Source organism: Carlito syrichta, unplaced genomic scaffold (assembly GCF_000164805.1).
Source record: "Carlito syrichta isolate Samal-C Ts95f unplaced genomic scaffold, Tarsius_syrichta-2.0.1 Scaffold308818, whole genome shotgun sequence".
NCBI classification, from domain to species: Eukaryota; Metazoa; Chordata; class Mammalia; order Primates; family Tarsiidae; genus Carlito; species Carlito syrichta.
Genome location: NW_007252914.1, coordinates 1,209,451 through 1,235,378, shown reverse-complemented (window position 1 = coordinate 1,235,378; position 25,928 = coordinate 1,209,451). Strand labels below are relative to the sequence as shown.

Here is a 25,928-nt window from a genome sequence, read left to right as displayed (position 1 = left end):
CTCACTTTCAAAATTGCAATAATCGTAGTACATGCAACAGAGGATTATTGTATGAATTAGATTACATTAATTAGAACAAGTTGTATTTAGACCTGTGTCTGGAATGTGGTAAGTGATCAGTAAATGTTAAAATAACTGTGTTATTATTTTTTCATTTAATGGCATTTTTCTTCTTTTCTACTTTGTAAAAGAGCTTCCTAAATTTTGTTAAACATAAGAAATGCTTACTTACATTTAGTTTCTGCAAATAGTATTTTTTGCTTTATATTTAAAATTTTTATTATGAAAACTTTTAAAATATTCATGAAACTGGAAGGAATCACCTATTATGGTAGGCAGTTAAGTTGGTCCCCAATGTACTCTGCTTCCTGGTATTTGTACCCCTTTGGAATCTTCTCATACATGTGGGCTGGACATAGTTACTTACTAGAATACTACAAAAGAGATGGAATGTCACTCTGACATTAGGTAACAAAGGCGTTTTTTATCTTGTATGTTTTCTTTCCTGTTCTCTTGCTCACTCACTTTAGGAGAAATTAGTTGCCATATTGTAAGCTTCCCCATGGAGAGGCCCACATGGCAAGGACCTGAGGGAGGTTTTATCTTTAAGTCTGTGGTATATTTTTCATTGTTTTTTTGTTTTGTTCTGTTTTGTTTTTAGCCAACGCTAACAACCACTGAGAAACTGTCACCCTTAGTCCAACAGACAAGGAGGAACAATTCTGCCAACAGCCCTGTGAGTGAGATTAGAAGTGTGCCTTGCCCAATTTGAGTCTTCTGACGAGATCTCAGCCCTGGCTGACATTTTGACTACAACTTCTAAGAGACCTTGCATCAGAGATATTCAGCTACACTGCGTTTGGATTTCTGAAGCACAGAATCTATGAAATAATAAATATTTGTTTTAAGCTATTAAGTTTTGGGGGCAGTTTCTTATGCAACAATAAGTTGTTAATACACCCATATTTAAAAATTATCAACATGTTGCCAAACTTGCTTCATCTATATTTCCCCATCCCTATTCCTTGTTAGTTATTTGTTTTTTATAACTTTATTGAGGCACAATTTTAAGCATTCACCTTTTTTAAGTAGATAAGGCTGTAATTACATTTATAGAATTGTGCAATCATCTCCACAATCCAGCTTTAGAACATTTCCACCTTAACCAGTTCTTTTGTGTCCATTGGCAGTCAATTCTTGTTCAAATACCTCGACCCTAAGCAACACTGTTCAGCTTTCTATATGTATACATTTGCCTCTTTTGAACATTTCATGTAAATGAAATCATCCAATATGTAGGCTGCTTTATCTAGTTGCTTTAATTTTCCATAATGTTTTTAAAGTTCATTTATGTTGTACATGTATCAGTACTTTTTTCTTTTTTATTGCCAAATAGTATTCCATTGTACATTATGTTTTGCTTATCCATTCACCAATTAATAAAAAATTAGGTTATTTCTAGTTTTTGACAAAAATATATAATGTTGCTATGGATAGTCACATATAAGTTGTGTGACCCCACGTTTTCATTTCTCATAAGTAGATATCAGAAATGGAACTGCTGGGTTGTGGTAAATTTATGCTTAAATTTTTAAGAAACTTTTCAAATATGAAATATACTATTTTAAATATGCACCTGCAATAGATGATTGTTTCAGTTTCTCTTATCCTCTCCACCACTTGTTATTGTTTGTCTTTTTTTTTTTTTTTTTTTTTTTTTTTGAGTTAGAGTCTCACTCTTGTCACCCAGGCTTAGAGTGTCATGGCATGCTCATGGCCACCACAGCCTCAACCTGCTGGGCTTAGGTGATCCTTCCTCCTCAGCCTTAAAAGTAGTTGGAACTACAGGTGCACGCCACCACGCCCGGCTAGTTTTTGTGATTTATTGTAGAGACGAGGTCTCACCAAGTTGCCCAGGCTGGTCTCAAACCCCCAGGCTCAGGCAATCCTCCTGCTTCAGCCACCCAAGGTGCTGGGACTACAGGCTGAGCCACCACACCCTGTCTTTTTGATATAGTCTAATGAGTGTGCATTGATCATTGTGTTTTTAATTTGCATTTCCCTGATGACTCAAGATGCTGAACCTCTTCACAAGTGCTTATTAGCTGTTCATATATATTTTTGGTGGACTATCTATTGAAGTATTTTGCTCATTTTTAGTTATTCTTCTTATTCAGTTGTAAGAACTTTTAAAATATATTCTGTGTACAAGTATTTTATCAGGTGTATATGATTTGCAAATACTTTCTCTCAGTCCATGGCTTACTTTTTTCATTTTCTTAATGGTGTTTTTTGTAGTGCAAAATTTTTAAATTGTGATAAAGTCTAATTTGCCATATTTTTATTTTTGGTGGTGTTTTTAAGCCAGAAATACCTAATTTTCTCCTGTGTTTTCTTCTTTAAGACTTACCTTGAAGTCTGTCATTTTTTTTAGTTATATTTTTGTGTATGGTATGAAGCAAGTGTTCAGATTAACTATTTTGCTTGTGGATATCCAATTGTGTCAATACCAATTGTTGAAAAACTATCCTTTCCCCATTGAATCGCCTAGTATCCTTTGTCAAAATTAGTTGGTCATAAATGTAAAAGTTTATTTCTAGACTCTCAATTATCTTCCATTGACTTATGTGATGAGTATTACTCCAGTACTGTTTGTTATCTTGATTATTGTGGCTTTATAGTAAATTTAGAATGTTTAATAGTCAGATAGTCTAAGTTTTCCCTCTTTACTCTCTCTTGTGTCTTCTCTGCATAGGCTCAGGTCAGCTGGGGATGTGTTGCTAGCTTGACCTCTGTGGTGTCTCCAAAATTATGTATGTGTAGTTTATCAACATATTCTATGCTGTTTCATTTTTTTTAATATCCCTGTTAAATTTCTGGCTAGTATGGAGATCCATTGCGTAACCTAACCAGAACTGCAGTCCCAAAACTAGCTGAGTCACTGGTCTTTTCAGTTCATTTGCCAGGGAGATCACAGTTGTTACTGACAATGCTGCTAGATGTGGGGATTTCCCTTGGTCCCATTTCAAATCTAGTCAACTCTCTCTGGCAATAAAACTTTTTTTCACATCCTGACCCACCTTGATATGGGAGCAGCCCCAGGCCCAGGCAGGATTGCCACAGACTCCAAAAGTTCATAAGTTTTTCATGTATAACTTCTTAATTTGTTACATACCTTTGGTCAATTTCCATATTCCTGAGATAGCTGTTGTCCATTTTTATCATTGCTTTAATAAATTTGCCATGGTAAAGTTCTGACTTATTGTTTTAATTTTTTATTATTTAATTTTTTTCTTTAAAAAAATCAGACATTTTAGAAAGAAGATAACTAATATAATAGTCCCATGTACCTATTAGCCAGCTACAGTTAAGTCAGAACCCATCTCATGTCATTTATATATCTACCTACTTCCCTTCCTTCATTATTATTTTGAAGCAAATCCCAGACATTATATTTCATTTGTAAAGATTTCAGCATCTAATTGATAACATTTTCTTTTACATGGCAATGTCACAATCATACATTAAAACAATTCACAGCAATGTCTTAATTCATTGCATATTCAGTCAGTGTTCAAATTTCGAGTTGTTTCATAAATGTTATTACATTGCTTTATTTTATTTTTACATTTTTTTTGTTTGAATTAAGATCCAAACAGTTTTATGTGTTGTGTTCGGTTGAAATGTCTTTTTTTTTGAGTTGCAGTCTCACTCTGTCGCCCAGGCTGGAGTGCAGTTATACACTCATGGCCACCCCAGCGTCCACCTGCTGGGCTCTGGCGATCCTTCCGCCTCAGCCTTCCAAGTAACCGGAACCACAGGCACATGCTACCATACCCAACTAATTTTATTTATTTATTTATTTATTTATTTATTTATTTTAGAGAAGAGGTCTCGCCAAGTTGCCTGGGATGGTCTCGAGCCCATGGGCTCAGGCAGTCCACTTGCCTCAGCCTCCCAAAGTGCTGAGATTACAGGCTGAGCCAGCTAGCCTAGCCTGAAATGTCTTTTAAGTCTCTTATAATCTATATGTTTTCTTTCTCTTTCTTCCTAACTTCCTTTTTGAATAAACTAGACTCACTTGTCCAATATAGTCTCTGACTGGCTGTTCAAGTTTCCACATGTAGCACAATGCGTTTCTTTGTTATCTATGATTTCCTATAACTTGATAGATGGATCTAAAGTTGTGCTGTCCAATATGGTAGACACTAGCCACATATTGTCATGTAAATCTAAATACTAATTAATTAAAGTTAAGTAAAGTTTAAAATTTAGTTACTCAGTCTCACTGGCCACTTTACAAATGTTCAATAGCTACATGTGGCTAGTATTAATTGTTACCATGTTGGATAGAGCAGATAGAGTATTTTCATAATTGCAGAAAGTTATCTTGGACAGCACAGATCTGGAAGTGTGATCAGATTCAGACTTTTATTTGCTTTTAAAGAAAACCTCACAAATGGCTGTATGTACTTCTATCAGGAGACTTACATTATTTCTGATTATCTTTTTTTAATGCTGTTGGTGGCTGTTGATGATTGTGCTTAGATATGTTATAAAATAGAGGTTGCAGAATGGTGATGTTAGGATTCTATCATTCCTGCTTCATTTATTATCTGGAATATTCTGTGAAGAAGGTCTCTTAATAGGATCTCTTCCTTTCTTGAAAATTATATTTTCTTAAAGACTGTACCCAACCTTAATTACAGGATGGTTTGATTTCTGTTATTAAGTTATTTTAGTAGAGTTCTTAAATTAAGTGTTAGCATGCCATATAAAAAATCATAATGCTTGTTTTAAACATAAAACATTTTATTCATGGATAATAATATTAAATGACTATGATTTTTAAAGGCATCCTATGTAAAACTTCACAAATATGTTTGCTATTTATGTAGTTGGTATAAGATAGAAACCTATATAGCTTTAAGATTTAATTTTTGTGAATGTTCACTGGTATTTCATCACTTCGGAATAACACTAGTTTATTAAATCTTGGGAAGCTTGTTTTTGCCAAATTAAGTTTTAAATATAAGTCGTCATCAAGTCTCTGTTAGAGGTCACCTTACATAGAATTTCATGAAGGAATTGTCTGTAGGCATTATTCTGTAAATATTTGAGCTTTTAAAGTAAGCAGTCATAGAAGGCATATTTGTTTGGCTGCAAATAATCGTTTACTTGGTATTAGAATATTTTTAACCTAATGTGGTTAGAATGTCTTCTTGTGCCTTAAACCCACCCCAGGGGCAAAATTGGAGTATTACTATAAAATCAGAAAGTAGTTCAAGATTAACTGTTGTTTTTTTCAAAGTTTAATATTGATTTACTTTAGTAATTGTATACCAACATAAATTTTAACATGAGTACTTTTTAAAGAGTAACATTTTGACTATTTAGAAGGTACATTTGAAAATGTAGTAAATTATAATTGTAATCCAAATACATCATTTTAATAAATGACTTATTTTTGGTTTTCTTTCCACTAATTTTAGCGGATGGACCTAGTATTTAATTATAGAGATTCTTATTGAAATGCTTTTGATAATTCTCTTTTCAATTAGAATTTTAATGCTTATGAATCATTGTGCTTTTTATTTAAACAACTTATTAACACTCTTGCATATATTTGAAGTTGTAGAAGGCTAAAATAGGCAGTGTTGTGATCATTAATTTGAGACATCTAGAGGTCAAAGGGAGCAGGCACTAACAATTAAACCCTATGTATGGTAGGAGTGGAGACTAGAAAGCCCTGGGGATTGCTAGAGGCAGCTAGATTAAGTCGCCTTGGTAACCAGTTTGAATTTTATCCTGTAACCCTAAGATAATTTTTTAGTTGCTCTTTGGTGAACTCTGAAATGCGTGGAAGTCTTAGAGCAGCGTTAACCTAGTTTTAACCAGGGTTCTTGATGGATTTCCATCATCAAAAGCATTTTCTAAAATGTGTACATTGATGCTTATAGCGTCTAGGAAAGCAAAACCATTTCCTCTGCACTTCAGATAATACTTGAATAAAACAGAGATTTCAGAAAGTCTGTATTAAACTTTTCAATTATGTGGAAGATTTTAAGATACAGTGATTCTATCTATATCCATATGTGGGTAGTAAATTTAAAATTGTTGAACTGCTTTAATATATATGGATCTCTGATATTTAGCAGCTTTTATTTGTGTAGAACTGGCCCAGTTTTCCTCCTGTTACACATCTACTTACTGAAAAGTTGCTCATGGTAAAGAATGAGAATCTTGTCACAGTTGAATACATTATCTGATCACAGTAGAAAAGAAGAATAAAGTTGATGGGGTATTAATTTGATTTTTTTTTTTTTTTGTCAAAGGGTTTGGAACTCCTATTCTGCTTTATAAATGGATTTTTCATAGCTACTGCCCATTATGTCTTTCAAAGATAATTTTCTATTCTTTTCAGCTTTAGTCTCTTTCTTGTAGTTGTTACTGATATATCAGTTTATAGGACAGCCTTCTTCTATAGTTAAAGTAATCTTAATTAGTAATCTGAGAATGCTTTGAAAATCATAATATTCTCTGAAAGTGTAAGGGTTTGCCAGTCTATCTATCTAATAATTGGAGAAGCTTTTAAAGTCTCTGATTAAAATAACCAGGCCCTTGGTAATATGTATTATTTTAACTGGTAATATTGCAAATGACTATTGGTGCTCATTGTTGCAGGTTTAAAAATGATCCACTTTCTTAATTAATATATGATCTTGCTATAGTTTTAGACTCACCCAGGTTTTTTTTAACTGATGAAATTGCATTGTGTCCCTTTGAGGCACCAGGTAGAAGTGTGTATTAATGATATTAAGTTCAAATGTATACCTTCCTTTAACAAACCATTAAATATATGGTTTACTTTGTATAATCGTTGAAGTATCCTAGTAGAAGTAACAATGGTAATAAGTTATTTTCAATAAAACTTCACTGAGAATGTCGTTTTAAGACATTTCCCATATTTATTGCATATTTTTACTTTTTGCATATTTTCTCATATTCATTGCATATTTTTGCTACATTTGTTACATATATATGTGTTTATATATGTATATGGATAAAATATCCCAAGTCTTTTATTTACATGACTTATTTATTTTAAAAATAATTTGAACATTGAATACTACATTTCTTTCTGGTTGTTGTTACAGGAGTAAGCAGTTCAGTTTAGTTATAGGCTTATCAGTAACCTTTACACATAATGTGATATTGTCTGAATGTCTTATTTTGTTCAGCTTTCCCTGGCACTGATGAAGCCTAAGGCTGCTGTGTCTTTGAGTTACCGATAATTTTTTATCTGATTAACTGACACATTTAGTTGAAATCAGACACAGCCCTTAGGCTGGGCATGGATTTAATTTAAAAAGTATCAAAGGTTTGCTCTGTGTGCTATTTAATCATCATGTTTATCAGGCAAAGAAAAATTACCGGAAGGACCATAGGGAGAGGGTTATCTTAAGGAGCAGTAGCTTGGGAAATTGATAATAGCTACAAGGTAATTTACTGCTAACTTTTACATTCATTAATATAACATTTCCCGCTAATAATTACAGTGCATGTAATATACTAATTAAATTGAAAGCATTATCACTAATTTTCTTTTTGCTGAACCCTAAGATAGCAGGATAAGAAGTGAGAATATGAAATTGAAGAAAACCCATGTAGTCACACCAATTTAAATAGTTGGTTAGTTCGCCAGTTGAAATATTTTAGAAACAGAAAATGAAATTACTATGAATATTTAGAAGAATTCATTTTAGGCCATGACAAGGAAATGAAATCTCTAAATGAATGAAATAACTATGTACTGTAGTTTTGTGAAATATTATAATGGTCTGACCCGTAAAAGTAATACATCTATTGGGAGCCAATGCATCACTACTATTCACGTGCATGATGGCACTACTCTAATGAATGAATATGCTGGGTTGATGGAATATACTGATGCTGTGGGGCCTTTTCAGTACCTATGTTTGTTATATAGCTCTTAATCTTTTGTAATATAATTCATTTTTCATGGAAATATATTTTATGCTGTATGGCAAAGCGCGGTAACTCCAAGTTAATATTTAAGAGAAAACCTACCCCCTCACATATTCCTTAACAAAACAACAGCAAAAAATCTAAAAAATGATTTATTTGAAATTTTATGTAATTCAGATACTAAATGTTGTACTTTGATATATAGTTATTGTATAATTGTACGTTTTAATCTAGCAGTAAGCCCCCAGGGTTTTTCCCCCACTTTCATTAATGATATGCATAGGGTATAATGAAAACTAAAATAATATAATCGTTTCAGCCTGTATGAAAAATAAAACCCATAATTAAGAAGTCTTTTCTTTGTAGATATAATAAAGTATACTATTGCTAAATGTCTTTTGCCATAATCACAAATGTGTCTGTTTTTGTTATGTTTTTAAGTCTTATATTGTGTTCATTTTTAGAGCAGAAAATTTTAGTTGTGTCTATGGAAAGAACATATTATAAAAGTGAAAAGCTTGGGCAACCCCCTCGGGTCCCCTCCCACTGTGGGAGCTTTTCTGTCCTCTCAATAAATCCTGCTCTAAAATTTTTTTTTAAAAAGTGAAAAGCTCTAACAGGAAATTTGCAAGTCTTTTGCTACCTATTTTTCATAAATTATTGTCTTAATATTTGTTATTCTATGATATTGTATTTGGTGAATGTTTGAAGACTAAATATATGCATCAGAATTTATAATGCACATTTTTACTGGCAAGTGGAATTCAATCTAAAGTCAGTTTGTCTCATGCCTGATAGGATCTTTATGTTAAGGAAGTTTCACCACCAAATAATCCTGTAGAATAGATTTTTATGACTTTGAAATCTTGAAGTTTCCTTGTAATTTTTTTCTTCTGTACATTGAATGTAATATAGTAGCAATACATAAAATGATCAAGAAGATAAAACAGGATCTTTGTACTCTTGTGTGAATTTTTTTTAAGATTTTTAAATTGTGTTTAAATGATTGTTTTCTAATTTTCTGGTATTTCAAAATTAAAGTTGTTCCTAGCTTTTATTTATACTAATTTATTTGGCAACCTGCTTTATACAAAGTGAGACATACTTCATTTATTTGATTTAACACAGCAGGACTGAGTTAACATCTGTTATTCCATCATCCTTACTTTAGGCACAGCCACATTTATAGGTCCCAACAGTTCAGTATCAGAATAATAGACATGCAAAAAAATCTAAATATTTTAGGGAGGGAACTGAGATCCAGAGAAGTTAGGAATCTCCATTAAAGTCCCTACAGCTAATCATTATTAGCAATATATACCTAGTAAGATGCTGTTTTCTATTATGAGACCTCAATCAATTAGTAATATTTTTTAATTTTATAGATCACCTAATGGTGTTTATAATTTGAAATGGCTATATATGTTTAAGTTTTTTTATTAAACACTAGTAAGCCTTCTCTTTTCTGAAATCATTTCTGTTCATTTTTTCTGTACCCTTTATAGCTGCTCGCAGCAATGTCTTAACGCCTTGTTCTATAAAATTCTTTTTGTTCTTTTCATTTATTGTTTTGTATTGTCAATTCTCTATTTATTTATCTTTTGTCCAGCTACATGTAAACTTCACGAAGGCAGAAACTGTGGCTTATATCACTTTAATATTCTTTCCAGTTTAATTTTTTAAATATTTTTACAGTTATTATTCTTGCTCTGTCACTCTTACCTCTCTTTTTACTGTCTTTTTTATCCAGTCTTTTAAACATTAATTTCAGGTCTTTCTGATGCTTTATGTCCAGAAATTAATGACATTACAATGTTTATGTAAAACAACTCTGGCAGAATAGAAGATGCTTCAAAGCAACATCAAAAGTCTGCTTTTTCTGTAATTGACCACAAAAATATTAAGGATTTGACTAAAGAAACACGGAATTCAACTTAACCAATGTGTCCATAATAGCATAGCAGTTTCGTAGATTTTCACTGGATGGTTCGTTGGTCGGTCATCCTACTCAATGCCCTGTCTGGGAAGACTTTGGAATCCTGGCTCTGATTAGATTCTCCAGTTTATTATTTCTGATTTCAGTTGCAGAGATAGTTCAAAGACTCTTAAAAAAGCATTGATGTCTACAGCTTTTGAAACCATTTCTGATATTTGCTTTTGCTTCTAGATCTGCTGTACAGTTGACATGTGATTATTAAACTAGAAAAATCACTTCAGCAATTTCTTGGATATACATGCAGTTTACTAAATGGAAAGAAGACTTATAAAAGACCATGTCCATGTTTTGTTTAGCTTTTATTCTCCGTTCTGTCTCTATGTAATACAGTATTCAATGTTTAGCACCTAGAACCAGGATAACTATGTATTTAGATGAAATATACTTAAAACGTCTGCAGCAGTTCATTGTTTCATTATCAGGATGGAAATATGAAGTCTGAAGGAGGGATCAAGTCAAGAATGGTGGTATCTGTTTAAGCTTTTTTCAAATTTTTTTTTATTAATGATTTCAAAATATACCTCCCAAGTGTGACAGTTTGCAGGTAGCATGAGGAGCAGCATTCTGACTACTCCTTTTGAAGGACTGGCCTTTATGTCCCAAATCTTTATATAAAGATCTTCTGAATGAAGATACTTCATGTATTTACTACTTTTCTTTGCAATCATGGAGCTGATATTAATTAGGTAATACTGGCTTATGACTAATAACATTGTTAAGATTCTTTATTTTAATTCTTTGCATTTACATAGTGTTCACATATGCTTTGAAAGAAATGCTGTTTGGCTAGTGGTCAGCATTCTTTCTTCTCATGGATCCTAAAATGAATAGCTACAAGATGATCTACCAAGAAAAACTGGCAATAGATCTGTGTTTTAACTTAATTAACCTAACCATGTGGAGGCTATAGGCAGAGCAAAAGAATTCTGGAAAGTATAGTCTGCCTTGAAACTTTGCCATTATGACTGTTGGTATTGGTTTGTTTTTGTTTTTGTTTTAGCTTATTAAGGACAAAAAAGTAAAGAATATAACTGGTCCTCAGTATTTGTTTCTCTTTTGTGCAATTCCATATGTTTAGGTGGCAATATTTTTCTTGAGTTTTGAAACCTAGTGACTCTGTAGTTGTAACAGCACTTCAGGCAATAATATGTAGACCAGAGCTAATTGGAATTTTTCCCTTGTATTTTTCTCTCTCTTAAAGAGAGGGGAAAATTAATTTGGTTTAAAAATCAGTTTCCTGCCAAATTTGCTAAGGGCAAAAATTTAAAGAATTTTGCCATTGTTGATATTGCTGTTAATTTTTGTTTATTGAATGAGCAACACACTCACCTGGTTCAAAATTCACAGGGTTCAAAGATATATCATTTCTCTTAACTACACAATTTCCTTCCACCTCCAACCCAACCAATGTTGTCAGTTTCTTATGTATCCTTCTAGAAATACTTCATAAGAGCAATCTCTTCCCCCCCTTCCCCCTCTCCCCCCCCCCTGTGTTCTATCTTTTACCTCTTTCAGTAATATATCCTGAAGGTCATTTTGTATGGCGATACTAGAAACCTCAAAATTTAATGTTTTTTTGTTTTTGGTGGTTTTTTTGAGTTGGAGTTTCACTCCGTCACCCAGCCTGGAGTGCAGTGGCTGCCCCCAGCCACTGCAGCCTCGACCTGCTGCACTGCAGCCTTGACTTGCTCAAGGGCTCCAGTGATCCTTCCGCCTCAGACTTCCAAGTAACTGGAACTACAGGTGCACACTACCATGCCCGGCTAATTTTTTGATTTTACTGTAGAGATGAGGTCTCACCAAGTTGCCCAGGCGGGTCTCAAACCCATGGGCTCAGGCAATCCACTCACCTTGGCCTCCCAAAGCGCTGGGATTACAGGCTGGGCCACGGAGCCCGGCAGAAATTTAATGTTTTATTATTACATCTTATTTGTGAAGCTTGGGATGATGTTAGACCTATGTTTTGTTCTATTTGAAATGTAGAGCATATAGGAACTCAAGTATTTGTTGAATAATGCATTGAATGAAAAAAAAATAGTCTGTTGGGATTTGTCTCTTGATGATATTTTTAAACATTTTACTTTGGTTAATAGTATTTTGGCTTTTAAATTTATTTTTAGATTGTCTTAAATGATTGCATACTGTTAAAGTCATTGTGCTGGTCTTGGGCCTCTTTGCCTTCACATCCATTGTTTGCCCTTCCTGGTTCTGTTTGGCACTGCAAAGGGCTTAGTGGGTTTAGATGCTCATACTCCCATTAGCTGACTTTCTCATGAATTTGGCCAACTGGAGGCACTGGGGATATTGGAGGCCAAGAGGAAGGGAAAATCCCTGGGTCTTCCCTCCTTGTCTGCCTGCTTGGAGTCTCTGCTGTTGCTAGCCCAAAACCACTTTCTCCAGCTTCTATTGAATAGTTCCATTGAGGTTCTGTCCACTAAGGTGCTTGGTCTCTGAGCTCTGGTAAACTCCTCTTTGTCCCTGTAAGCTAAGGATAGTAACTGACTGCGGCTGTTACTGATCCCTGGGTTTCTTCACTGTGCTCTGTTTGACCTCTCAGTTCTGTCACCTGTGTAATCAATTCCATGTATTTGTCTTTACATTCTTAGAGTGTTTTCTGTTTTTCTGGTTGAACTCTGACTGATGTAGTCATGGAAGTCCTAGTCTTATAAAGTACAATTTTATTTTATTTTTTAAATTTATATTTGTAGAGACAGGGTCTTGCTATGTTGCCCAGGCTGGAGTGCAGGGACTGTTCACAGGTGTGATCATAGTACACTAAGTCTAAAGTGCAACTTTATTATTTTTAAGTAATATATTAAAATAAGTGGTCATCTCTTTGCATTTATTATTGTAGGATCTATACAAATGATTAGATTCTTCTCATGCACTTTTTGATGATTGAACATAAAGCAGTATGCTGAGTGTTCTGTGAATGCCAACAGAATCTAATACAACTTAGAACATATATATAAAATAATAACACACATATAAGATATATGATAGGTCTTTGTAGTCCCAAAATCTATCTGGCATCAGATAGTGTATGACTTCACTCCACAGAGTGAAGAGAATCTACTGTTGCTTGTCCATTTTGAACCTGGTTGGGATCAGATGTGGTTTCATGGGTTGTGAAGACTGAGTAGGATTGCAGTAGGTGGAATTTGGGAGCAGAGAATCGGTAGAAACTTCCAAATGAAAAGAAGAATAAGAACAAAGGCATGGGAATGGGAAGTTATTCATCCAATTATTTGTATTCATCCAAATGGTAGATAGCAATGATGTGAAAAAAATAAAGGTATATTAAAAAGAAAAACTTATTTGGTAAGTAGGCAAGTATGGAGAGATGATTTTAGAAAGATAAATTTGTTCATTGTATCAATTGGAGGGAGAAGAAATTAAAGTGGAAAAGCAGTGATGACTTTATTGATATTATTCTAGAGAGAACTGAGAGGTTCTAAATTAGATGTACTGCAGTGAAGTGCTTAATTTGCAGTGCTTGGTAACTGGATATGGTAGGTCTTTGTAGTCCCAAAGTCTGGCATCAGAGAGTGTATGATTTCACAGAGTGAAGAGAATCTACTGTTGCTTGTCCATTTTGAGCCTGGATGGTGCAGGTGACAAAAATAGAAAAATGAGAAATTCAAGTAGTTAAGAAGGTAATAAGAAGTATTTGTATTATTATGTATGATTGTTTGCTTCACACAACCTCATGAACTAGATATCTGTATTTTATGAGTAAATCGCTGATGGAGTTAAGATATTGTTGTTTTTTTGAGTTGGAGTCTCACTCTGTCGCCCAGACTGGAGTGCAGTGGCCGCTTCCGGCCACCGCAGCCTCACCTGCTGGGCTCCGGCAATCCTCCCACCTCAGCCTTCCATGTAGCTGGAATTACAGGCATGTGCTACCACGCCCAGCTGATTTTTTGATTTATTGTAGAGATGAGGTCTTGCTGCCCAGGCGGGTCTCGAACCCGCGGACTCAGGCAATCCACTCACCTCAGCCTCCCAAAGGTGCAGGATTACAGGCTGAGCCACCGAGCCCGGCGGAGTTAAGATATTTGTACAAGATTCTATTAATGTGTATGTTGTAAAGCTGAGCCTTTTAATTCAGGTCTTCTATTTCCCTGTTTTTCTTTTTTCAATAATTCAGTTTATTAGCTTCTTCTGGACCTCATTTAAAGTTATGTTTTCTTTTCAACATAAATTACATCTCCTATAGTAATTAAGACAAATTTAATTTTAGAAATGTTTTTAAAGGAAAGTTATAAACTTTTAAAAGTTTTTCTTCTTATAGAGAGTACAGTTAGTGTTTATAATTAAAGAGAGGAGATTTTGTTTTTTGGAGTTCACCCCATACCTTTAAAAACTATTGAAACTAGAAATATTTTTCATGGCTTTGTTATTCTTGAGCTGGATAATGTTTCTGTGTGGTAGTAGAAGTAAGACTGAACTAGGAAATGGCATATCAAATTATTTCCATGGTGGTGCTGCCAGCATGTTTTGTGAGCTTGTGTAAGTCATGTAACTTGCTTTTGACTTAGTACCACAAATGATGCATTTCTCTTTGATTCTATAGTCTCTTCTAGCAGTTGTACCATCTCTTTTTACAACAAATATTTTTAAAAATATTTATTTATACTTATTTTCTTTTCTCATCTCCCATTCTCTTATCCTGTTTTTGCTTGCTTCCCATCAATATCAATTTACTGAAACTTCACTTGTCAAGATCAGTAAAAACTAAACCCAATGAGCATTTTTTATTTTTCTCTTTTTATCTCTAATCTCTACTCTCCTTAACCTCTTCTGATTCTTGACACTGTAGATTCTCCTTCCTTTTTAAAACCTATTTGACTTTGGCTTCTGTGATATCCCTTCCTCCTATTTTCCATATGCCATTCTCAGTTTTCTTTTAAGACTCTTCTGTCCACTTTGTAAATGTTGTGGCTTCTCAGGGCTTCATTCTTGGCCCTGTTTTTTCAGTCTGTACTTTTTTGCTGTTTTGTCTCATGTTTTCTCGTGGCTTCACTTAGCACTGGTGTGCACATTTATATCACCCTATTATACTGTTTTACTGGGATTTTTTGTCTTTTTGGAAAGCAGGGTTTATTGATAGTACAGAAAAGCTCCCACAGTAGGAAGGGACCCGAAAGGGTTGCCCTGTTTTGTTTTGTTTCTTGAGCGTCATACTCAACTGTCTACTAGACACCTCTTACTGAATGACCTAAAGGCATAAGACTCATTGTCCAAAAGGCATTTGTTATCTTCCCCACATCTGTTTTTCTTATCAAATCAGTGCCATTGCTGTCTGTTAAGTGACCAAGGCAAAAACTTAAAAGCATTTGAGTTCCTTTCTCAGCCATATGCCACCAAAATCTATTGATTATTCCTAATAAACATATCATGAATCTATCTTCTTGTCATGATAACTACTGTCTTCATTTAGGCCTTTTTATTTCTTACTTAGATTTCTTTAGTGTTCTCCTTAGTAGTTATTCTACTTTTAACTTTAGACTTTTGTGATCAGTACTCCTGTATAACTTTTTAAAATGTAAATTCAGTTGTGCAACAGTGTTGATATACTTAGTGCCACTGAACTATACACTTAAAATTGTTAAAATGGTAAATATATTACGTATGTTTTGCCACAATAACAAAAGCAAATTCAGTGATGGAGTTATTATACTTACTTCAGAAAATCTTCCTTTCCTTCCTCCCTTTCTTCCTTTCTTGTCAGAATATAATCTAAATTTCTTTACTCTGGCCTAAAAAGTATGAGTACGTTATGTAATGCTGTTCATACTCTGGTTCCTGCCTAGCCTTTTAGTCTCATCTTCTAACTGCCTCCTTTTCACCAGCCTTAATCTTTTCTTCATTCTTACCAGTTTTATTTTTTTTCCTTTTGCTTTTTCTGTTACTTTCCCCACAACCTTTGAAAAACCTGTCCATTGGGATAACAGATTTGGTCTTCTAAGACAGGCCTGATTATTTACAACTGTGCTCAAGCTTTATCTCCTTAGTCTTGACCCCACCCCACAGGCTTTCCTTGCTTCTACAGTGGAGCAAGAGGGAGAATAGTAAATGATGATAGAAGGGTAATGGGGGGATTTGTCTTATTTTGAGTGAAATGTAATATTGGAGGGTTTTGAGCAGACATGATACTTAGTTTGAGAGCATGGAGGAACTACCGCAAGGCAAGGGCTGAGAGTCTGTGGCTCACCCAACTGCGTAGTCAGCTCAGTGGTAGTTCCCAGTGTAGACTTTCATCTGACTTTGAATTCTCCCTCTCACTTATTTATTTGTTTGTTTGTTGGCTTATGTGTTTATTTGTTGTTTGTTTGTTTTTTAGTTGGAGTCTCATTCTGTCACCCAGGCTGGCACACACATTCACGGCCACCCCAGCGTTGACCTGCTAGGCTCAGGCAATCCTTCCGCCTCAACTTTCCAAGTGGCTGGAACTACAGGCACGCACTAACACGCCTGGCTAATTTTTGATTTATTGTAAAGATGAAGTTTCACCAAGTTGCCTGGGCTGGTCTTGAACCCATAGGCTCAGGCAATCCACTTGCCTCGGCCTCCCAAAGTGCTGGGATTACAGGTTGAACCAGCAAGCCCAGCCTCCTTCTCATTTATTACTGAGTAACCTTGGGCACTTTATGTAGCCTTTCTTCATCTCAGTTTCCTCATCTCTGCGATGAAGATAATAAAAGCTGCTTGAAGAATTGCTAGGATGATCAAAGATACTGCACAGTATAAAGTGATAAACACAATGCCTTGCAGATAGTTTCTGATAAATTCAGGTTAGGTGAGTGAATGTTCAAACAGAGTGAAACCTGAGTAATAGCCTTACTTATATCTAATCTAAGATTCTTTAAGGAATTGAGTTTTATGAAATATGAATGATATTTATATAGACAGGCATATGCTGCTTAATAATATTTCAGTCAATGATGGAGCACATATATGACAGTGGTCTCATAAGATTATGATGGAGCTGGAAAATTTTTGTCTCCTAATGACACTGTAGCCATCTTAATGTCATAGCATAATACATTACTCATGTATCTGTGGTGATGCTGGTGTAAACAAACCTGCAGCTATATTGACTTTTAATTGTTATTTTTTGGAGAATTCTCTTACTTATAAAAATCATTCAATATAAAACAGCCTCAGGCAGATCCTTCTGGAAGTATTCCAGAAGACGGCATTGTACCATAGAAGATGGCAGGTTCCTGGGCGTTATTGCCCCTGAAAGCCTATCAGTTTGTGGACATGATATAGAGGTGGAAGACATTATATTAGTGATCCCGACCCTTTTTAGGCATAGTCTAATGAGTGTTTGTGCCTTAGTTTTTAATTTAAAAAAAATTTGAAAAGTAAAACATAGAAAATTTTAAAAAAAGAAAGAAGCTTGTAGAATAAGGATATAAAGAAAGTATTTTTAGGCCACAGTACAGTGTGTGTTTTAATCTAAGTGTTATTACAAGAGTTAAAAAGTTAAATAAATGAAAAGGTTTATAAAGTTGAAAAGTTACAGGACACTAAGGCTAATTTATTATTGAAGGAAAAAAAATTATAAGTTTAGTGTAACCTAAGTATAGTGTTTATAAAGTTTGCAGTAGTATACAGTAATGTCCTAGCCCTTCACATTGATTCACCACTCACTGACTCACTCTGACAAGTTTCCAATCCTGTATGCTCCAGTCATGATAAGTGCCCTGTAAGGGTGTATTATTTTTTATCTCCTATACTGTATTTTTACTGTACCTTTTTATGTTTATGTACCCATATACTTACCATTGTGTTACAATTGCCTATAATATTTAGTACAGTAACATGATATGCAAGTTTATAGCCTAGGAACAATAGACTATACCATGTAGTTAAGGTATGTAGTAGGCTGTATCATTTAGATTCATGTAAATACACTCTATGATATTTGCATGATGCGATATCTTAAAGTTGCATTTGTATCCTTATCATTAAATAATGCATGACTGTATACCTCTCAATATGGTCCAATTATTGCAAATGAAGTTTTATATAAACTTTTTCTTAGTAATACTGGTTTAAAGTGTAGGTTTCAAAAAATTATATCCCTAGTTAAATAAATTGCACTTTAAAAGTTATCTCAAACTAATCAAAGAGCATTTTTTTAGCAACTTAGAAAATGAGTTCAGAAAGCAGCTTCTAAATAGATTAAATACTACCAAACTGAGCTGCTTAGAAATGAATACTTGAGTGTTGCTTTATTCTCCTAACAAAGATTAAACAATTTAATTCTTTATTTATTTATTTATTTATTTTTGTTCCTATTGTTAAAGTGTTTCTCAGAAGTCTTCAAAATGTCACCTTATCTTTTTAGCAAGAATATTTTAAAACAACTCAAGGAAAAAAACAACTGCAGTTCTATACTTTTGTTTAGATTCATGTGTAGGTTGAATTTAGTCTGGAATGACTTCATACTATAGCAACTAAGATGAAGACTCAAAAGTAAAATAGTACGTTGTTAGTTTTAAATGGAAATAACTGACAAATTATTATGCCCTTATGTAATTTCTTTGTCCTTTAATTTTCAGCCTTAACAACTTTTGCCCTATTTAATTGAGAAAGCCCACAATGGGAGATAATAATGCTACAAATTAGTGACCTAATATTCTGTCATGAGCTTACTGTTTAATGAGAGAACTCCAGATGGTGATCATTTCCCATTTTAGAAATTTTTTATGTTGATGATATGAAGAAAAACAAAAGCCTTTTTTAACAAGTCAAGCAACATTTTTAGATGCCTGAAAATATTACTTGAAAATTGTGTCACTTTTGGAATCATTTCATATAAAATATTATTTATTTCTGTGGTTATTTTTATTAGTCTAGATTTGTGTAATTCTACCAGAGTAAAGAATTGAAAGTTTAAGGAAAAAGCACCTAATGCTATACTAACCATATAAATTTCTTGTTTAGTTATCCAAGCCCTAGAACATCATTGGCATTCACAAATGTTTGTTATTTAATAATGTCATGTTGCCATAAGTCCAAATATTGCCACTCAGAGCTATAACGCAAGTGTGCTTCTTTAATGAATGGTTCGTATTAAAAATGTTAGAATGCCTTTCAGATGAAAAACACTTTAAATTTAGCAGATCATTTTTTTTCTCAACAGGCAGGAACTCATTAACAGAATAATACTGGTAACTGAGGCATTTTTCAAAGAAAATAATATCCCTGATAAATGCAAGCTGCGTATCTTCTCATCTTTAGAAAAAGTGGGCCTATTTGTAAAAATGGACAGCTTGTTTTCAATTTATCTTGTTGGCTTTGTGAGCCAACTTTTCAGTATTGAGACAAGTGAATGTTGAGTGAACAGACTCTAATTTGGTTCTAGATTTCTACCTTTATACTCTTCTTCTAAACTTGCAATTATCATTATTACCATATGGCTGGATTCCTTCGTCATCTCACTCTCTGCATTGGGTGCCTTTTAGCTGCAGTGTGGTGGAGTTTTGAACATGAATGGTAATACAACATCGAGTACATTTTATAGTTGTAGTTCTTTTCTATTCTTGTGTATATATGTTCTTGACACTCTGGTACACTGGTTTTTGAGTAGTCATTAATAAGTCTTGGGTTACATATTCTTATAGGCAAGACTATGTTTATACTTCTTTTGGTGATTGGAATAGGATTAATGGCATATTGTGCCCTTATTGATTGGTTGTTTAGTATGGCATAGTCAACCATACAATCAGCTACCAAATGGAGATCAACAATTAGGATTGTGTAGATGTTGGCAAATAAATTATTTATATTTATTTCTAGAGCCATATTTGTGTCTTTGAAAAAAATATTTGTTGGATTTTGTGTATAAATGCTATATTAAGAAGGATGTAGAAAGACAGTGGTAGGAACTGTTATCTATTATGACGCTATTGTCTTATAGTCTAAAAGGACAAAGGATTGACATTTCTGATGGTTTAGTATTTGGAGCAAAATTTTTAAAAAATAATTATTTCTTAATGAATTTCCTCCCTTGCGGTTCATTATACTATATATAGACTTATGTCACATATTTTACTTATTTCTTTGCGTGTCCGTTCCCGGGCATCTCTTACTGCTACATTTTAATTTTTTTTTTTTTTTTTTTTTAAGTTGGAGTCTCACTCTGTCACCCAGATTGGAGTGCAGTGGCTGCTCCTGGCCACCGCAGCCTCGACCTGCTGGGCTCCAAGCAATCCTTCCGCCTCAGCCTTCCAAGTAGCTGGAATTACAGGCATGCGCTGCCACACCCGGCTGATTTTTTTGTTTTTTTTTTTTTTTTACTGTAGACATGAGGTCTCGCTGCCCAGGCGGGTCTCAAACCCGCGGGCTCAGGCAGTTCACTCACCTCAGCCTCCCAAAGGCACAGGATTACAGGCTGAGCCACCGAGCCCAGCTACATTTTAATTTTTTAAGGACATCAGCTGTGCTATTTTCAAATGTGTCTTACCCTTCCTAGTAAAGGACCTGTTACACAGTAGGACTTTTAAAATTACTGTTTGATAAATACAGGAATAGTTTTGCCTGATAGTTTATCAACACATGGGATAAGAGATGAATATATATATAGCCAGAAATGTATTTTTAATAATGTTTCCCATGATTAAGAATATAATATACGTACTATAAAAGCATTTCAGAAAGTATAAAGTTGGAAGTAAAATAGCAAAAATGAAATATGTACCACTATTCAGAAATAACCATTGTCACAATTTGATCTATTTCTTGTCCTCTTTCTATGCCTGTGGACATTTCAAAAGATAGCCATATATTTTAGTATATACCCTATGTACATTGTCTTTACTTAGCCTTATCTCATAGGTAATTTCTTATATTATTTATCCTTTGAAAATATAGTTTTTAATGGCTACTTTGTTTTTTTTTTCTAAATGTAACACAGATAATTCAACCACTCTTCTAGTATCCAGAATTTTAGGATTTTCATATTTTTATTTCACTTACTTGCAAAATATAAATATGAATATCCTTCCATATAAACTTGTGCACATTTACAATTATTTTTGTATGCTAAATTTCTGAATCTAAATTTGAAATTACTGGATCTAAGAGAATAGACATAATAAGGTTCATGATACATATTGCAAAATTGTTTTTCAGAAAGGATGCACTAATAAAAGTCCTATCAGTGATATGTGAGATTATGCAATTCCCCATATACTCATCAGCTTTGCATATTAGGTATTACACACACTCACTCACACACTCTCTCTCTCTCTCTCTCTCTCTCTCTCTCTCTCTCTCTCTCTCTCTCTCATTCATGTATGTATATATATATATTTTTTTTTTTTTTTGACGGAAGGTATCTAATTTAGGCTTGTATTTTCTTTGTTTTTCTAAAGAAATTGAAATTACTCATTTGTAGTTATTATTTTAAGAATAGCCTGCTAATTTCCTTTTCTCATTTTTACTATTGGCATATTAATTTGTCCCCTATTGATTTGAAAGACAAAGATATTTCCCTTTTGTCATATATGTTACAAAATGGTATTTTTCTTTTTAGTTATTGCCTTTGTTTTAGGTGATTTTTGAAGTATAGAAATACTATAATTTTACATAGTCAACATTATCCAATTATAAATATGTATTGAATATTGTCCCAAGTTACTTTTCTAGAGCAAGAATTCAACAGGAATCAAATATTCACCCTCAAGGAACTGAAGGCAGACATTAAAAAAGCAAAGAAGTAAATATATGATATCATTTTAGGTAGTGCTACGAAGCAAATAAAGCCAGGGCAAGGAACTAGAGATTGGTGGTAAAGGGATAGGAGAGCTATTTTAGAAAGAGAAGTCCTCTCTGAGATATTTGAACAGAGACCTGAAAGCCACATAAATTTTGAATTTGTGGAGTATATCTTGGGTACAGGGAAAGGTAAGCCCAGAGACCCAGAGCTGGAAACAAGCTTAGCTATTTGAAGAGCAGTAAACACTTCAGTCTGGATCATTGGAGTGAACCCAGGAGTGTAGTTGTAGGCCGTGATGTCAGAGAGGTTGTTAGGGGTCATGTCATATAGTACATTGTAGACACATGGAAACATGGAACTTGGATTTTACTATAGACTGTAGTGAGGAAGAATGGGCTTAGGGAGACCAGTCAGGAAACTATGATAATGGTCAAATTAAGAGGTCATAGTTGTTAGATCTAGAGTGGTAATGGTGGAAACAGTGACAAATAGTTGGATTCTGTATATTTGGGGAAGGTGAAGCTAGTATAACTTTTGCTTGACTGGATGTAAATGATAAGGAAAAGAGAAATCATGGGTGACTCTAAGGTTTTTGGCATGAACAATATATAGTGTTGTTTCCTACGATGAGGAACAATATGGAAGGATCTGTGTGTGGGAGAGCGATATGTGCCTGAATCAGGAGCTTTGATGAATCTATAACCTAACTCAGAATTCAGAGGATATCCAAGTGCTGGAATTTTAGGGGAGAAATATATCTTTCTTTCTATGTAGAACAGAGTGGTTCTTGAGGAACATCATCTCCTTTTCCTTTTTTCAGTGTAAATTTTTAGAAATGGCTTATTGCATATTCTTGAAATAAGAAAAAATTCAAGAAACACAAGAGTATATAAAGTCAAAAGTAGAAGTCCATATACCTTTTCCTCATTCTCCACCCAATTTCACTCGCCAGGATAAGTTATAACTGTTAGCTAGCTGTGTGCTGTGTCTTCTTCCAGAAGAAGGCTTGATCCTTTTTTCTTAAAAAAAAACTAAGAGTTTGTTTCATTTTCTTTAAAGACCAAACACTTAGCTCAGTTTATATATTGCATACCATATACATGCATATACACATATACTCCCGTGCACTCCCAGTTTTGCAGAAATCAACATTTGCTATGAAGTGCTTCCCGACCTCCGTAGAGAAACTTGGAGATTGCTGTGGTGTTTCTAACACATTAACAATTAAAATGTATTCTGAGAATCATGGTTGACCATCCATATTCAACCCTGGGTTTCCTAAAAATTGTGTTGTTATCTTGGCTCTTTGTGAATAAATTATTGATATAACTGTCCTTTTGCCTACAGGTAGGTATGGAAATAGTGATATTAATGAAACTATGTTTTTACCAGTTTGTGAATATGTCTTTACTTTTGGAAGTAGCCTCTCTTTTGTGACAATTGTTGATTTATGTCAGATAACTGCCTGGACTAGCTTCCCAGCAGTTTTGCAGGTATATTTCACATTGACAAAGATGCAGCGATGGGGGGAGTGATCTGAAGCAAAAAATGGGCCTGTGATGTCTGCTTTTCTAATTTGGTAACAGCTGATTGTGTAAGAATCTCTAATGTTTCTTATTTACAAAACGAGGAAGATAACGGTAATCTACCTTAGAGCATTGTAGAGAGCAATAACTAATATAAGTACTTAATGACATGCACTGCTGTTTTTAGTACTCATTGATGCTATTGCTAACTTTATTTCCTGAGTAGAAGTTAAAAATCCATCACTTAAAGTGAAAATGGCCTAAGCTGAATAGTTTTAACTTGTGTCTGAGAGCCCCTGTGGTTTAGCAGTATACCAGACTATTTAGGGTCCTGTCTTTGCCTCAAACTTCTCTGTTACTAGCATTATTGTTGTTGTTATTATTATTATTATTATTGCTATTATTGTTGTTATTACTCTGAAGATAGTTCTGCTTTGTTGGGAATTAATCAGAACCTTTATTTTTGTACTGCCTTTAGTTTTTTTTCTTTTTTTAATTGATACATAATAGATGTACGTATTTTCAGGGTACATGTGATAATTTAATACATTGATATAATTTGCAAAGATCAAATCAAGGCAATTGGGATTATTATTTTTAATTTCTTCCCTTTTGGTCTCTACTACTTGATGAGTTTTTGGTCATCTTAATGACAAGAATGTAATTTAATATGTACTAAACTCTCCAAATTCTCTGAATTGTGTTGAATATAGTGATAGATACCCATTGACTGATTCATTGTATTTATTTCTCAGGCTCTGTTTCATTCTTTGAAGAATTTGTCATTGTATGTGTCTTTCCCTCAAATGTTTATTCTTTCCTCCATCATTTATGACTGCAGCTTTCCCCTCAGTGGTCATCATCAACCTCTTAATTGTAGAATACAGTGGTTTTGCTGAACTTTCTACAGCATATCTGATATATATATAGAAAGAGCATAGGTGTGGTTGTCAGGCCTTAATTTAAAGGCTATTTGCCAGCTATGTCAACTTGAATGGGATAATCCTTTGTGTTTTTTTCACATATAAAATTAGTTTAATAGTACTTTGGATTATTATCAGGAATAACTGAGATAAGATGTACAAAGTACCTACTAGGTGCTTAGTAATATTGTTACTTGATCCTTTTCACATCAAAATTTTCTCTATATTTGTATACATATCATTACTTTATCTGGTTGTATCTCCTATCACTGACCACTCTTTTCCAGTGTCTTCACAGAATTTTCCTTCTCCTCTTTCTCTGTAAATGTTGGTGTTCTCCCAGGGTCTTACACTTAGCCCTCTTTTTACTCTATATCCTTTTTCTTGAAGCTCTTGTTTGCTCCTAAGGTTTCAAGTATTCACTGGCAACACCCACATATTTCTCTATGCTCTCTTGAGCACCAGAGTTGTAGTCAATGTACCTTATAGTCTTATCTATTTTGGATAGTGCTATTAATTGTGCTTCCCCCAAATTCATATATTGAAGCCCTTAACATCAGATGTAATAGTGGAGATGGGTCCTTTGGGAGATTATTAAGTTTAGATAAGTTTGTGAGGGTGGGCCCCTCATGGTAGGTTTAGTGTCTAAGAAGAGACACCAGAGTGGAGCATGCTCCTTCTCATCCCCTCTCAACCTTGCCCAATGTGAAAATATAGAAAGAAGGCAGCCATCTACGAAGGAGGAAGAGAGCCCTCAAGAAAATCTGAGCATTTCATGCTGGCACCTTGAACTTGGACTTTGTCTCTATAACTCTGAAAAAATAAATTTCAGTTTGATAAGCAACCCAGTCTGTGGTATTTTATTATGGCAGTATGAGCCACACTAAGACAGATACTTACCGAACAAATTGAATACAACATAAGCAAAGCTAAATAAATCAGTATTTTCTTTTAAAACATGTATATATTTTCTTTCTCAGTTAGTAGACACTTAAACTAGAATCATTTGTTTCATCCTTTATATATGCTTCTTGCCTTTGTCCAGTTGGGTTCCTAAGTTCTATTAATTTTGCATTTGCATTGTTTTTTCATTGAATTTAAATTATTTTTAAAATTGAATTTGTCCTCATCTACATTCTTCAATTCTGTAAGACTATATTCTTTTTCATTCTATACTTTTGTAGTTTATTCTTCACTCTGTCACAAGGTTTATTTTTCTCCATATGATTGTAATCATACTTCACTTAAAATCCTATAGGGAGCCAAGAGAATTGAAAACATATATTCACACACAGACATGTGGAAAAGTTCGTGATTTCTTGACTTACAAGAACCCCGAACTAAAAATAACCCAAATAACCATCAACAGGTGAATGGATAAATAAAGTGTGGCACACAATGGACAAAAACAAAAGGAATGAACTATGGATGTACCGACAACTTGGATGATTCTCAAAATCCTTATACTGAATGAAAGAAACTTAAAAAGCATAATACTATTTGTATGATATTTAAGAAAATCCAAACTAATGTGTAATGGCATACAGCTTAGATTAGTAGTTGCCTAAAGCCGGGTGAAGGGAGAGTTGGGTGTAAAAAGCACTAAGAATCGTTTGGTAATAATCAAAGTGTCTTGATTGTGGTGTCCATTTCACTGGTTTCAATTCAAAATTCATTGAATTGTGCACTTTAAATGGTTGCAGTTTATTGTACATAAAGTGTGCCTCAGCAGAGTTAATTTTTTTTTTTTTTTTTTT

The 25,928-nt window shown here is 34.0% G+C and overlaps 1 protein-coding gene across 2 annotated transcripts in view; it reads left to right on the top strand.

The window, feature by feature from the left end:
• Window positions 1-25,928, top strand: part of DPH6 (diphthamine biosynthesis 6) — a 200,029-nt gene that overhangs the window by 60,461 nt on the left and 113,640 nt on the right. The window contains exon 3 of one of the 2 annotated variants that reach the window (XM_021716452.1): window positions 662-736. The exons of the other annotated variant lie outside the window; for it this stretch is intronic. Coding sequence (XP_021572127.1) covers window positions 662-736 — 75 coding nt within the window. The remainder of the gene's footprint in view (window positions 1-661; window positions 737-25,928) is intronic. 2 annotated transcript variants of the gene reach the window in all.